The sequence below is a fragment of the Pyrus communis genome, chromosome 6 (genome assembly GCF_041283825.1).
Source record: "Pyrus communis isolate YQ-2024b chromosome 6, ASM4128382v1, whole genome shotgun sequence".
In the NCBI taxonomy this organism is placed as follows: domain Eukaryota; kingdom Viridiplantae; phylum Streptophyta; class Magnoliopsida; order Rosales; family Rosaceae; genus Pyrus; species Pyrus communis.
In genome coordinates, this window is record NC_142570.1 from 23,055,162 (window position 1) to 23,069,158 (window position 13,997).

A 13,997-nucleotide genomic window follows, 5' to 3' on the forward strand; every position below is an offset into this window, starting at 1 on the left:
GTCCGTTCTCAAGGGCCTTTGTAAACTTGTCGTCCATGTGAGGGAGGATATGTTTGTTCATCAAGCTTGCTGGCATGTAGAAGTGTCTGAGATCTCTAGCTGTCAATTTCTTCTTGATTCCCCAAGAATCCTTAAAATTTAGATTGGCAATAACAAGTTCATCTCTTTTCTTCCTCTTCATCTGCTCCTCCTTTGTTGCAGTATTTTTATTATTGTTCGTCATGTTATTCGCATGGACACGATCGCGAAAGCAATCACCAGAGGGAAAGTGTGAAAGCGTCGACACTAGTTTTTGACGTTTTGATGAACTATTAGTCGTCTGATCACGATCACGAGGGGTAGTACTAGCAGGAGAGGGTTGGTCGGGTACTTGGTCCACTTTTCGCTTCGTGTTGTTATCATTATTTGTACTAAAACTTGTAGGCCAAGTCGGATCCCACAAAGCTAACACTGTCGAAGCTTCGTCATGTGATGATCGTCGTGGTTTTGGGCGTGGGTTTGAACGGGCAAGGGTTAGTCTTGTTGACAGCGTCGTCCCTTCCATATTCTAATTTGAATCTTCAAACTGTATAAAATTGAAACTTGAATGCAAGCCTGAGAGCTAGAGCGAGACAGTTAGAAGAACAGAGAGAATTAATTGATGTGTGTATGTGTATTTATAATACGTAGCTAATGTTGAGAGTATAAATTTCACATCGGGAAACAAGAGTTTTGCATGTGCTTATAGGTAAGTTAGGTTACTTCCTATATTCCCAAATGGTGAGCCTCGAGTTTCGTCTTGGTATCACTGTCGACATTCAAGCTCTGAACAACTGAGGATTCCCGGTTGCCTTTTTTCCCTTTAAATTCCTGCTTCAGTTCGGTATAATTTGCCTACCTGGGACCTGACTGGCGGCTTACCTTATTTGTTTTCTCTTAAGGTATAGGCTTCCTTGTTTCTGTAGGTTAGGCTTGGTTTTGATTCATTATTTAAGTCTTAAGTTTCCTCATCCTTGTAGGCTAAGGTTTGTTTTGACGTACGCGTATAGATACCTCCTTATAGAGAAGAATAAAGTATGATGTCTGAAGGAAGGGAAGAAGATGTCCGTGGCATCACGTTCAATAACATACTCCATTGATGGAGGTCTCCCAGATTCATGGCGCTCATTTCATCGACAAAAGATTGAGAAGTAATTACTAATGATTTACTTAAGAATGGTAGGCCTGCGCTAGAACAAATCATTGGAGGAGGAGAGTCCTGAAGCAGTACTTGTTGAAGAAGCAAGTAATAAACAAAAAGATGCTCCTCCAAAGAAGTGAGGTCCTAATAAGTCTACTAAAAGATGTTTGAAGTACCAGAGACTGTACAGCAACCAAGGTTTTCCAGCAGCGGCAGATCCCTCAGAAGCTATGAGATTTTCAATTCTGACAGATAACTTCTAGTAGGAGCACCAGGGACAACCGCAAGCATGATGCTTTGGAACAGTTGAACAGTTAGCGTGCTACCTTTGAGGAATCCGTTCGCTGTCTGAAGCACAAGGCTTGCGTTGAGAATGTGAGAGCACGTCGACTGGATGATGATGGAGCTGCTGCACTTGTCTTAAGAGAAATGCTTAAGTCAACTAGAACTGCAGGGAAGAAGGTACAAACAGAAAATTCAGTTCCGTTATCTATTAGTACCATCTACGAAGAGGCGATAAACAGCGAAGCTGGTCATAGTTTGACATGGGATCGTGTCAAAGCTGCCCTCAGCTGCCTGTGCGATGGAGAAAGAGATGTGGACGATGAGGATGATGAGTTGGATAGTACGTGTCAGCTTGAAGAAAATTCTTGAGCAAACTCAGAACAATGAGGTCAAGTCGACTGTTTTGAAAAGACAAACAGGAGAGATGCTTATAAAAAGATTTACGTTACCTGATTTCAGTGCTCGTTGAAAAGAAGGAAACTCCGGCGATTCTCTATGAGTACGTGCTTATGGAAAGATTAGTTTTCTTGGCGTGGAAGGTAGATAAGCCCATTGTTTGGAAACATGTTTTGGAAGAGATGTTACACGCCGTATTCCTGACCCCCTAAGGAATCAAAGCAAAACGGACATGCAATTCAATGGACGGTAGTCTGTCTACGAAAAGGATACCATATACATGTTCGAATGTTAGCATTCATTAACCCATTGGCAATAGGAATGAGAAGCTCCTGATTATTAAATTATTGGGCAAAGCTTCCCTTCTCCAATGTGAATTTATCGTCTTAACATGCCTCCTCACGTACTGCAGTAGCTTCCCGAAAAGAAAGAACATTCCAGCAACAAAACCAAAAAAAAAAAAAAAAAACTAGAAAAGGAAAGATGGCGTGAAGTTAAAGAGGAAAGGTATGATAAGGGAGAGGTTATAAACCCAGAACGAGTGGGTTGGGTGAAGAAGAATGCCCTAACCACATAAGCAATCCACCACTTGCAATGAAACATGGAATTAATTAGTCCAAACTCCCACCTGTAACCAGGAGGATGGCATTCGCCCTTTCCCGGTCAGGTTAGGATTGGACATCAAGCACTGTATAAACAAAGGTGGTTTAATTTTTAAACATAATTGAGGGCCTTAAACAGACCTCTACTCATGTATTTGTCCTAGTTCATGCCTTACTAGCATCGGAATCGGTTTACGGTTAGACAAATTGTCACCAATCCATGCATCATTAGGAATTACCAAGGTAAAATCAATTCGAGCTAGTTATATTTCTTTCAGGTATAACCGTGTCCCGTTGCAAGCGTCCTGTCCCGTTGCAAGCTTCTCTGAAATTTTCTCAGATTTTCAGCTAAAAATCACCCTAACAAAAAGTTTTCAGAACCCAATTACGCTAGAAAAATAATGAAACTATAAGTACAATTACAATGCACAGGAACTCAACCCAACAGCAGAAAGCAACTAGAAAGAAAAAGCTAAGATAACCTGGTTAGAAGTTCTAGTAAGCATACTTGCTGCAAGTTACTGTTCAATGATCTTCGTTGAGGTAGGCATAGTGTGGCGGGGAGGTTGAATGGTACACATATCTGGGTGGGGAGTTTGAATTGTAGACGTATTGAGGTGGAGATGACTGATAATAGGAATACTGGGGAGGGGATTCAGTATGATGGACATAAGGGGGCGGAGAGGGGGAACTGAGTTTGCTTGTTATGGGTGTGGCAATTCGAGTTTGCTGTTTGTCTACTCTAACTTCAACCAACTCCTGCTCCTCCTCAAATGGTGGCTCCTCCTCAAATGATCGGAAAATAGGGTGCAAGTATGCATCAGCCAAGTACGATTTCATATTTAGGTCAGGTTCCGCAGTCCGTTCCATTGTGTCTTTAGCCATTGCTTCCTGAAAAAGTCACAGAGAAAATAATTGCCACCAGAAATTTGAAAAAAAAAATTACATGCTCCTGTGTAAGCGTATATAAAAGTCAAATGCACCTCAATAAATTAATTAAAAGTTCTGAGCTTACCTCAAGCGGGTACTTTCTAAATGCAGGTTCAAATCGATACTTGCAGAACTTGTGGAACGATAATGTTAATATTGGTAGAACAACAAGTAATGGAGTAGAATTAGCAGCCTTTTTTGTGCTTAGCAAACCCATCAGAAGTAGTTGAGATATCAGTAAGCTTGCTACTATGCGGCTATGAACTTGCGGCCAAAATGCGGCAGCACTTTCATATTGTTGATTGTACACATTGATTATCTGCAACAAGAAATAGAGAACAAATTACATGGATAAACAATGAAACGTGATGCAGAAACTAGCCTATCAAAACTAAAAAGATGAATGAACTGACCTGATGACGGTAGACTAAGTATGCAAAGGCAAAGAAAACTAGTATGAAAGGCAGCAGGATCGGGGTGATCACAGCATACACGATACCAAGAAGGAAGTAAAGTTGAAGACTTGGGAGGGTTTCTGGAAAATCCACACTCCCAGGGTCCGTTGCCTTTATTCTGTCTCTCTCGGTTTTTACCAAAAACATGTTCTTGAGATGAAATATAACCAGTCGTTTCAAACGGAGGATTTCGGCAGCAATTCCAGCCCATCCATCAACCATTATATACGTAATAAAGAAAGTAGCCTTCGTTGGTATAGACACTCCAATGGTTCTTGGAATCCTATAAACAAGGTTCATTAAAGAACAGTCATATCAAACAGGTGAAAAGATAGGTATTAATGAAGTTGTATATCGATAAAAGCACCCAAGTTAAGTTTCTGGTATGATAATATCACTTAATATCTTTTTACTAATATTAATGATTTGAATTGATCTCTATGTCATGATTTGAATTTGTTTGATACAGGTCTGTCATTAGAATAATGGACTTTCGAAACACAGGTTTAAGTTACCAAGTCAAACTGAATCCAGACCAAATTCTAATCCTTTATATCAACCCTATAAAGTGTAATCACTCAATACTCAACACCCCTCCTCCCCCGCCCCCCCAACCCAGAGACAGTCAATCTCTCAAATAAGCGTCTAATCCTAATTTCTAAGTATTATATTAGCATCGAACAGTATGCCACTGCCCCACACCCGCACACCCTTACCAACCCACCCACCCACGCACGCATGCACAGTTAGTCTCCAAATTGGGCGTCCGGTTTAAGAAAAAGTGCACGTCCATCCTAGCAGCAGAACAATTAAACTGATTGATTTTCTGGTCTAACAAAAATAAAGGACATTCAAGTTATTTCTTCTCACTCTTACAGATTTGAAGCCTCAACGCGCATCAACCATCACTAGCACACCAGCCAACCACAAACACCAGTGGAGTATAATTAACAAGCCCCATATCTCATACCAAACTATCTCCACTGGCTCAGTTCCACACACAAAACCCACAGAACTCAATCAAAGCGCGCTCTGCAATCTGCTTTTTTAGAGCCATTAAGGAGCTCTGCTTATACACACAAGTATACATTTGCAAGTAAAGTGAATCTATAATGTATACAGCTACCTCTATAGCCTATATTTCTAGGACAAAACTATTACTAGAGAGACTATATAATTCTTTAACCGCCCTTTCCTGAGTTCATTGTCCTAAACAATCCATCAATTCCTCTCCTTTCACAAAGTCCACAATACTGCGTGTGGGGTAGATTTCCATATCAATATCACAATTAATAAAACTAGCAAGTTAACAAAAAATCTTCCTGTACAAACTTAGAAATGAGAAAATTTCCAGGGATAGAATATTACTCCGTAGGTGATTGGTGAAGGAAAGAATGCAGTTGCTGAAACGCCGTTCCAGTCACTATGCTTCCCAAAAATACGTTGACTAACATAAAGTAATAGTATTTTGCAGAGGTCTTCCGTTCTAGCGTTGATAATGCTATATGCCCCTCAATTTTTGACATGATCATCAACACAGCTGGGAGAATGTACAAAAATATCTTGAGGGCCAGTCCAGGAAGAAAACCCTGTAGAAATGACTTGATGAATTTCCTGCAAAAGAGTATTTGAAAACCTTACGACATAGAAATAAAATTCAAGAAAGAAGGAATAAGCTTCTAGAAGACATAAAAAGGCCAAAAGCCATGTATTCTATAAGAGCAATGGACAGGCCATCCACTCAGAAACTATTCTATAAAATGCAACGGACAAGACATCCACTCAGAAACAGTACAATGACAAAAGTAGCAATAGAATAGGATATCGACAGAAACAAAAACAAGTGGGTTCATACTCTCAACTGGTTATTCTCTGTTAAAAAAAAATACTAATCATGGAACATTTTATTATCATGAATACCAGAATATGAAATATATTTTGCAGACCCTCTAAATTAAAAGCAAATGAATGACATACTAAGGTCAATGTTATTTAACAATAACTATGATTTCCAAAAAAGCATATGGTACGGTAGGCTTACTTACAATTCTACAACTGGCCTGAGAAAAGGAGCAACTCTTTCCAGACCCTCTAAATTTGCAAGTGATTGCACAAAGGCTATGGGTATCATGTAGAAGAACACCAAAGCAAACACCGAAAGCGAGATTACAAGTTTTCGGATGCTTAAAGAAACAAATGGTATAGCCAAGTTACGCCAATAGACATCCCGGGGTTCTGGGGCCCAATTTGTCAACCATAGTGTAGGATTCCTGCTCTGTTGTGTCTGTGCACAAACAGCCGCAGCCCAACGCGAATCAAATGATACAAAAGCAACTGGCAGAATAGACTTAGTGTCCTTGAGAATCTTCTGTCGTTCCAGCGCCATCTAAAACACAATACAGGAATGAAATATAATGCATATAAATACAAATCCAACCTAAAATATAAACCATACTGCAGTACACAGAAAACACTAACCCTAAAGCGTACAAAGAAAGCTGAAAATGATAGCTTATAGAATAAAACGTACAACATTAGCAATGTTACTACAACTTACACTTTTCTCAAACTCCTGTATCTGTTTTTTGTAGTACTCAATGGAATCAACTTTTGTACCCCAAAGCCCCAAAAATCCAATCTGAAAATGAAAAGCACTTTAAATTATCAGCGTCCAAGAAAAAAAAAATTGCAGACGAACTGTTAAATAAGTACATACACATACATTGATTGTCTAACAATATCACTAGTGATATGCATACAAATATGAATCGTTTGTTTCAAGTAAGCGTATATGGAAACACTACCTTCATTGTTGGTTTTTTGTCCGGGTGCCTTTCAAACTTAAGCAGGTTATAGTCTAGCCAATTTTGGAGCCTATCTCGCTTTCTCACAAGTTTGGCAAATTTGTTTGCATTGTACACTGCCTGAACGAATAAAGAAAACCGATATAAATCAAAACCAAAAAGTGTGCTGTGGAAAAAGTACACGGCTGTTGTATATATCGCCCATCCATCAAACTCCTTACTAGTGAGCTAAACAGAGTTTAGTGATAACATTTCAATACCTGGTGGCAAAGATAATGATCCGGGTGGTTCGTTTTGAAGAAGTGATCCACACTATCTGATATTGAGCGACCCGAGACATGTGGTATATTCCTGACCACTACCTGAAAGAAATAAAGGAAAAAAACTGTAAATTATAATATTAGCCTTGGAGTTCAAAGATATTTTCCAAACAGAGAGTAAAGAGTAAAATTACTTTACCTGATCAATCTCTCAAGTAAGAAAAAGTAAAAAATGAAACATTAGCTCAATGAATAGAATTTTTATTTTAGTCATATGAATTTATCAGATTGTGAATCATGTGAGAAAAAGAACTTTGACCACACTTTTCAAAGTAGAAACAGTACTTTGGAAACATTTTCTTGAGATTGACACATGTATGCAAAGCAGGGAAGAATATATTAGTTAAAACAAAAACAGAAACAGAAACACAGTCATGCAGGTTGCGCTTGGTAAGTTTATGACTCAAGATCGCAAGGATTTATACAAGCATCAATTGCCCCCAGAAACAGAACGACACTCTAAGGTGACATATCGTAGCAGCTCAACCAGAATATAAGTTGAAATAGAAGCATAGCAAAATTAAATCAGGTGCTAATTTCTCCTCGATTAATGCATACTAGTTTTCTACAATTGTACGGTAATTGATGACTTTCTCACCGTGAACTGTTCTGCACGCCTGTGCTGGGAAGTTAAGAATTGTAACCTCATTGATGCTACATAGTCATACTCCTTGTATAACATGTAACATGTCCAGAATGTGAACAAATATTCCAATCCTATGTGGACAAAAAACCTGAAATGGTATAGATTTTAAAACATAAGTAAAGCTTCTTACATGATAAAATACAATACATTCACCGAAAACAAAAATAAAAACAAAACAGAAGGAAACAAATGTAGCCGCAGATATTATATATTCAACACAATCATCAACAACAACAACAAAGCCTTTTCCCACTAAATGGGGTCGGCTATATTCAATACAATCATCCAAGTAAAGAAAAAGTACGTGTAACTATGATGTTGTTTTGACCTTCATTTACTCACAATATCATGAAGTTTCATTGATGCATAATTTGGTCAAAGAAAAGTCAACTCTACACCTTATACGGTAATCAGTTATTATCAAGTCTTAATATTTGCAAAAGTGTATAAGAGACACAGGGTTACCTTATGGATTTAGGTCTCACATTCGATATAGAGAGCTTATCAATGTCACTCAAAACCAATTCTTTCCTTAGGAAATATAATGTTCCACTTGACACATTAACTGGAATGAGAATAAGAAGTGCTAGGACAGCCATTGGAACAAAAATCTTCAAGCTGCGAATAAATAGAAGAAAAAAAATAGTTATTATAATGCGCAAGATATTAAGCAGCAATTTCTAAAAGCTTGCTACCTAAGTATCGATGATAAATATGTACTCCTTTACACAAGTATAGACATTTACATAAATGCATGTAATAAGATAGAGGGACTTGCTATTGCTATTACTATTGCTGACTTATGAAGCACGTTCTCTTCTAATCCATTAAGTCATCATTAGTTGCGTGTTAGTCCATAAATAAGAGGCTAATGTGCTTGTAAGACAAGATGTATACACCAAAACTGAACTCTTAATAAGAGAGTTACCAACATATATGATATGAAGCTCATGCAAGTTGGGTGGTGTTGTGAGTGGTAAGTACGCAATTCAAGGTGTTGGGAAAAGACACGAAAGCCATAACTGTTTGGGGTTGCAGGGTGATGGTGGTTTTTTGGGTCAAATGGATGAAGCAAAGTAGAATGATATTTTAGGATTATTCAAGTTGGGTGCGGATGAACTTCTAAATTAAGTTACTTTTGCTCTGCTCTTTCGGCTTCTACACTGCAGAGTTCAGGGAGTCTTCCGTGTCAACATTATTGACAAACTCGAAAGCTGCAGAAACTTTGGCAAACAATTCTGATAAGCTCATACTAGCCCAAACAACTTGCACTCTGAACAAATAGGTTGACCGTGACTTAAACCTTAAAAGGTCTCATCTTTACTAAGATGCAATCGAAATTACTCAAACGAGCTTACTAGAGTAGCGACAACACGTCCGCCTTGACCTTTTATTGTGGCTTGTGAACACCTCTAGTTTAACATTCAAACTCTAAGCAAGCTATCAATGGACAAATACCAACCAGAAAGTCTTTCAAAAATGCAGTTCTATTAACACATCTCAATTCCGTCACTACACAATTAACACAAATTTTATTTTGGAGAACAAAATATAAACACAACCCCTAACCACAAAATAATGGGGAATTCAATTCCTAATAAATTATTTTAATCCAAAAGAAACAAACTTTAACCAATAGAACCAAAAAGTTATATAGCCACTTTCCCTCCCAATGATATTTTCACTAGAAACAACCCAGAGAGTCAAAATCAAGCAACACCAAGTCTCCAACTTATACACAAAACAGAAGATACCAAATTTTCTGGTCCAAGTCAAACTTAGTACTGAAGGAAAACAACCTCCAAGTCTCCAAATCAAAATTCCCAAAATTTTCTCATTAAAAAAAATATAAATTAAATAAGTAAACCCAAGAAGCAGAAAAATGGTTGAAAAAGCAAACTGAAGGGTGTGAATAAAAGTTACCCAAGAATATAAATTCTGAGGAAAACAGCGGAGTCGAGGCCGGCATGGCTGATAATCTCAGACTCGGACATTCTCATGGCCTGAGGCATCCAGTTGAGGAAAGTGAGGTAAGTCTTAACGTTGAGATTGACGAACTTGCCGACGAAGTTGGCGGAGCGCCGGGGGCTGCTCCTGCCGCCACTTATGTACCATTTCGGAAAATACACTCGGTCGTTCACCGGTTGGATTCTGAGGAAGGCAAAGGCCAGAAGGAAAGCAAAGGCACTCAGTATGTTGATGAAAGCTGACACCCCAATGTCACCCAGAGTCGCCATTTATCAACACCAACAACAAAACCCAGAATTTAGAGAGTATGAAATTTGAGAGAGAGAGAGAGAGAGAGAGAGAGAGAGAGAGAGAGAGTTGTGTATGGAGTTTATAGAGAGGAGGAAAGGTGAAGCTGCTCTGCTGCTCTGGATTGGAAGATAAAGGAAGAAATAAGGGAAAGAACATTGAACTTTTTGTGCAATATTTACAGCTCTGGATTGGAAGATAAAAGAAGAAAGAAGAAAAAGAATATTGAGCTTTTTGTGTAATATTTTTTTCTATTTGGTACAATTTGCACAAAAGTGGGTTTCCCGTGATATGTTCTGTTTGTTAAGTAAGGTACCGTTTGGTACGTGGGACGAGACGGAACAGAGTGGGACAAAGCGTTCCGTCCCACGTTTGGTGCGCCTTAAACGGGTGGAACGAGCTGTTCCACGAGATGAGATTTGGGTGAATTTTCGTTCCACCTCACCCCCCTGGAACGACTCGTTCCACATTCGTGGAACACAAAATTATAACCTCTCTGTCTCCTTCTTCTTCCTTCTTGTTTCCATCCGAGGGCATCTTTGCTCCCGCTCCGTTCCGTTCTGTCCTGTCCCGTCCCGTCCCGTCCCATCCGGTCCCGTCTGCATACCAAACGATACCTAAACTCCAAGTCCAAGGGCTGTTTGTGTCTTTTTATTTATCTAACAAATGACATTATTTACATTAATATTGTCGGAGAGCAGTTAAATTTCATAATAAATCAATAATAATTTTGTTTAAATTATCTTTTAATGAGAATCGAACATCAAACTTTTACTAACAAGCGAAAAATAATATTACTAAAGAATAGTACTAAGTGATAAAAAGTTTTGTGTCTTAAACTTATCATTTTTCTTGTGTATTTTATTCTTCCTTCATTGTGTGTGCTTGGGACATCAGGTCATGGGTTTTCTTCCGTTTTCTTATTATTTTAGTTGCAAGTGCAAGCGTGATTAGCTGATGTAGTTGACTACTTGTGGTCATTGTATCCATAAAGTCATCGTGGTATCTTGTGGACAACGCTTTATTACAGTGATAAAAATTAATTGTATTTATGCATTTTGATATTGTTTTTATCCTACCGATTTATTTTAATTCTAACAACGAACTATTTAACCTATTAAACTATCATTCTATAGAACATAATACTACAGTACTTATAAATTGTGTTTTTGTTACTGTACTGTTCGTGTTATATAAGATTCGATAAAAAAAAAATCCATGTTTATATAAGTTGTTATCAGTATTAATCGAGGAGGAGAAAAAAGGGTGGGGCCTGGTTGTTGCTTTTGTATAGCATCAAATCGAATTTATTCAGCTAATTCATTGGCATTGCTTCTTGTCAATGTATTGCATTAATACAGAAACTAAAATAAAATAAAAGGACATCCCACTAGAAGATGGATCTTATTCGGATTCAAGTTGTGAAGATCTTAGAAATTTTCGCATCTTAACCGTTTATCATATATTGTACGGTCAGAAATTATTTTAAATTTATTTATTTAAAATTAAATACAAATAATACTTAACAAAAATTAAGCTCATGATATATGATAAACGATGATGATGTAAGAATCTCAAACATCCCCACAAAAAGTATTAGGAGAGAATCCTCATCTATGCCACTCGATTTCTTTGTCTCCTTTTACTTTCCACGTGTTCTGTGCGGCGGGAAAGCTGCATTTCATAATTGGAATTTGCTAGAGTTACGCCATATAGTCAGCTATCTAATTTTATATACTTTCCATTTTTGTATGACAACATCTCTAATAATTGTACAGGATTATATATTATTTTTAAGATAAACAATAACGTTAAAAGACTAAATTATTACTTGTTATAAAGAAAGATCGGTGATGATTGAATCCGCATCAGGTATATAAGCATTATATTTTTGGCCATTGCGTTGAATCGTAAATCTGTCGATTTATATTTTTTCTTAATTACAAACTGTAGTGAACTTGCTGAACGGCCGTGAAGGAAATACTGCAGATGGAGTTTTGTTTACTTTCCTCCCTTCGCTTGAGTTTTTGGTCATATGGTCTAGCGCCCTCTATTGCCTTTGTTTTGGATGATGATAGTTATAAACTGTATAGAAATAATATGCCTCCTTTTTGAATCTTCATAACAACATCAAAATGACAATTATATTTGTCATGATACATGAAAAGTGGACAGTTTATTGTGATGCATGACAACTAATCATTATCTTTTATAGCAGATGACGTTTTACTGTGACAACAAAAAAACAATCATGTCTATGTCGTTAATTTAAGATGTTCATATAATTAATGTCACATCCTGATCCGGGCTCCCACCACATCCCAAGCTCGACTCCACCGTAGCACGATATTGTCCGCTTTGGCGCGGTTTTGTTTTTGGGAACTTACACGGAGGGTCACCCATCATGGGATTGCTCTCGCGCGAACTCGCTTAACTTCGGAGTTCCGATGGAACCCGAAGATCGGAACTCCGAAGTTAGTGAGCTCCCAAAAGACCTCGTGTTAGGTAGAAATGGGAATATACATATAAGACTACATGATTCACTCCCCTGGATGATGTGAGATGTTACAATTAAAACACACTATACTACTATCCTAGATCGCTGAGTTCCAAGAACATCTTCTTCTTGTTGAATCCCTCAACACATGCTAGTAAGAATTCTTGTATTGGTTTCTACACAGTAAATTACAATACTGAATTGGGAGTATTATATGTAACGCACATAGCACCAACATCGATCCTTACTTATATAGAGTACATAACCCTAATATGATACGCCCATCATATACCCATTGTAAATCCTTATGTATCTATACTTCCTTAAATTCACTAAGCCCATTTTGCCCATATTACTCAAATTCACCAAACCTTAGTGGGCACATGATATTCTAACGTAGTATCACAAAATCCCAATTGGATTTCCAAGCAATCCATAAGTGAATAGGAGAAATATAATGTTTTGGATACTGAAAAAGTTCCAATCGAGCTTGCGTCAGAGTACTTGAGCATTGGTATGTATCAAGTTCTTGTACACCATCAAAGTTGCTCATTCCGTGAAGGAATATCTTACGGACAGTATCACAATCCAACTTCTCCTTTCAATCAGCAATTTTGAACCCAAACGTTCAATCAATTCATTGACAACTCTCATATTTTGAAATTTGCTAATACCACAGTAAACCTCAAATTTTTACCAAAAAAGTTAATAACAATTTGATAACAATTCTAAAGATTTCAAATAAAACAAAACCAATTGTACACATACTGGCATGGTGACTTGTAAATATGACTAGCAGAAAGGCATTAGAATTTAAGATTATAGCACTTGGTGAAATTAGAGGGCGAGCATTAGGGCAACGGAAATGTTACTCTTTTGTGATAAAAAAATCATTGTTCAAGGTCATGGAAATAATTTCGTTGTAAAGTAAATGTAAAACTACCTACAATAGACATCCCCCCTCTCTCTAACCCTCACAAAGCAAAACACATTTTTGAGTTGGGGTCGCCCCTTAGCACTTGGTGAAATTCCATAGTTAGAAATAGCCTTGGCTAAATCAAACGCTATAATAACCAAAAGAGAGAAAAGGGTCAAAAGAATCTATAAAATCACAAGTCAGCAGACTTCTTAAATGGATTGTTAAGGTCAAGTCATATTTTTTAGAAGAGCATGCAGTGTTGCCTCAAGGAATTACCACTGGCCCTCGGGGTCTGTGGGTTCAATGCGCGAACTTCTTTAAGGAAATGATCCCATACGAACTTTGGAATGGTGAAAAATCTAATTTGGATAATTTGCGTTTATGGGGTTGTTCTGGTTTTGTTCATATCCATCACATAAGTTTGGAAAGTTAGATCCTAGAGCGAATAAATATATCTTTATAAGATATTGTGAAAATTCAAAGGGTTATGTGATGTATGGTGAACATCTAGATTGAGAGAAAATCGAGATCAAGTCATGTGATGTGGAATTCATAGAGAATGACTTCCTAAAACTTGGTGATACGGTCAAGAAACTTGTTCCCCATAAGTTGGAGAAAGATAAACTCACAACATCTTCAAGCGAATGAAGGGAGTTAATTTCTAATCCAATGGTCGCTAAAGATGATGCAGGAGGACTTCATCCTAGTAGGAGTGTACCATTAGACAC

At 37.7% G+C, this 13,997-nt stretch overlaps 1 protein-coding gene and 1 pseudogene across 1 annotated transcript; one reads left to right on the forward strand and one right to left on the reverse strand.

Moving 5' to 3' along the window:
- Positions 1-1,136: 1,136 nt before the first annotated feature.
- On the forward strand, positions 1,137-2,108 carry LOC137711291 (uncharacterized; annotated as a pseudogene).
- Positions 2,109-2,686: 578 nt separating this feature from the next.
- On the reverse strand, positions 2,687-10,130 carry LOC137710595 (early-responsive to dehydration stress protein (ERD4)). Its single transcript, XM_068449661.2, has 11 exons — positions 9,521-10,130; positions 8,063-8,215; positions 7,550-7,685; positions 6,892-6,993; positions 6,632-6,751; positions 6,385-6,465; positions 5,873-6,213; positions 5,196-5,441; positions 3,786-4,110; positions 3,458-3,691; positions 2,687-3,333 (listed from the first exon to the last, which is right to left on the reverse strand). The coding sequence occupies exons 1-11, from the start codon at positions 9,832-9,834 to the stop codon at positions 2,968-2,970; spliced, it is 2,418 nt and encodes an 805-aa protein (XP_068305762.2). The 5' UTR covers positions 9,835-10,130; the 3' UTR covers positions 2,687-2,967.
- Between the last annotated feature and the right edge of the window lie 3,867 nt (positions 10,131-13,997).

Bases quoted from the DNA above. Each gene is read 5' to 3' on its own strand.
- LOC137710595 (XM_068449661.2), bottom strand. From the start codon at position 9,834: ATGGCGACTCTGGGTGACATTGGGGTGTCAGCTTTCATCAACATACTG. The intron at 8,216-9,520 runs GTAACTTTTATT...ATTTATTCGCAG, and splicing joins CTCAGAATTTATATTCTTGG to CTTGAAGATTTTTGTTCCAA. The intron at 6,214-6,384 runs GTAAGTTGTAGT...ATTGTGTTTTAG, and splicing joins TACAGGAGTTTGAGAAAAGT to ATGGCGCTGGAACGACAGAA.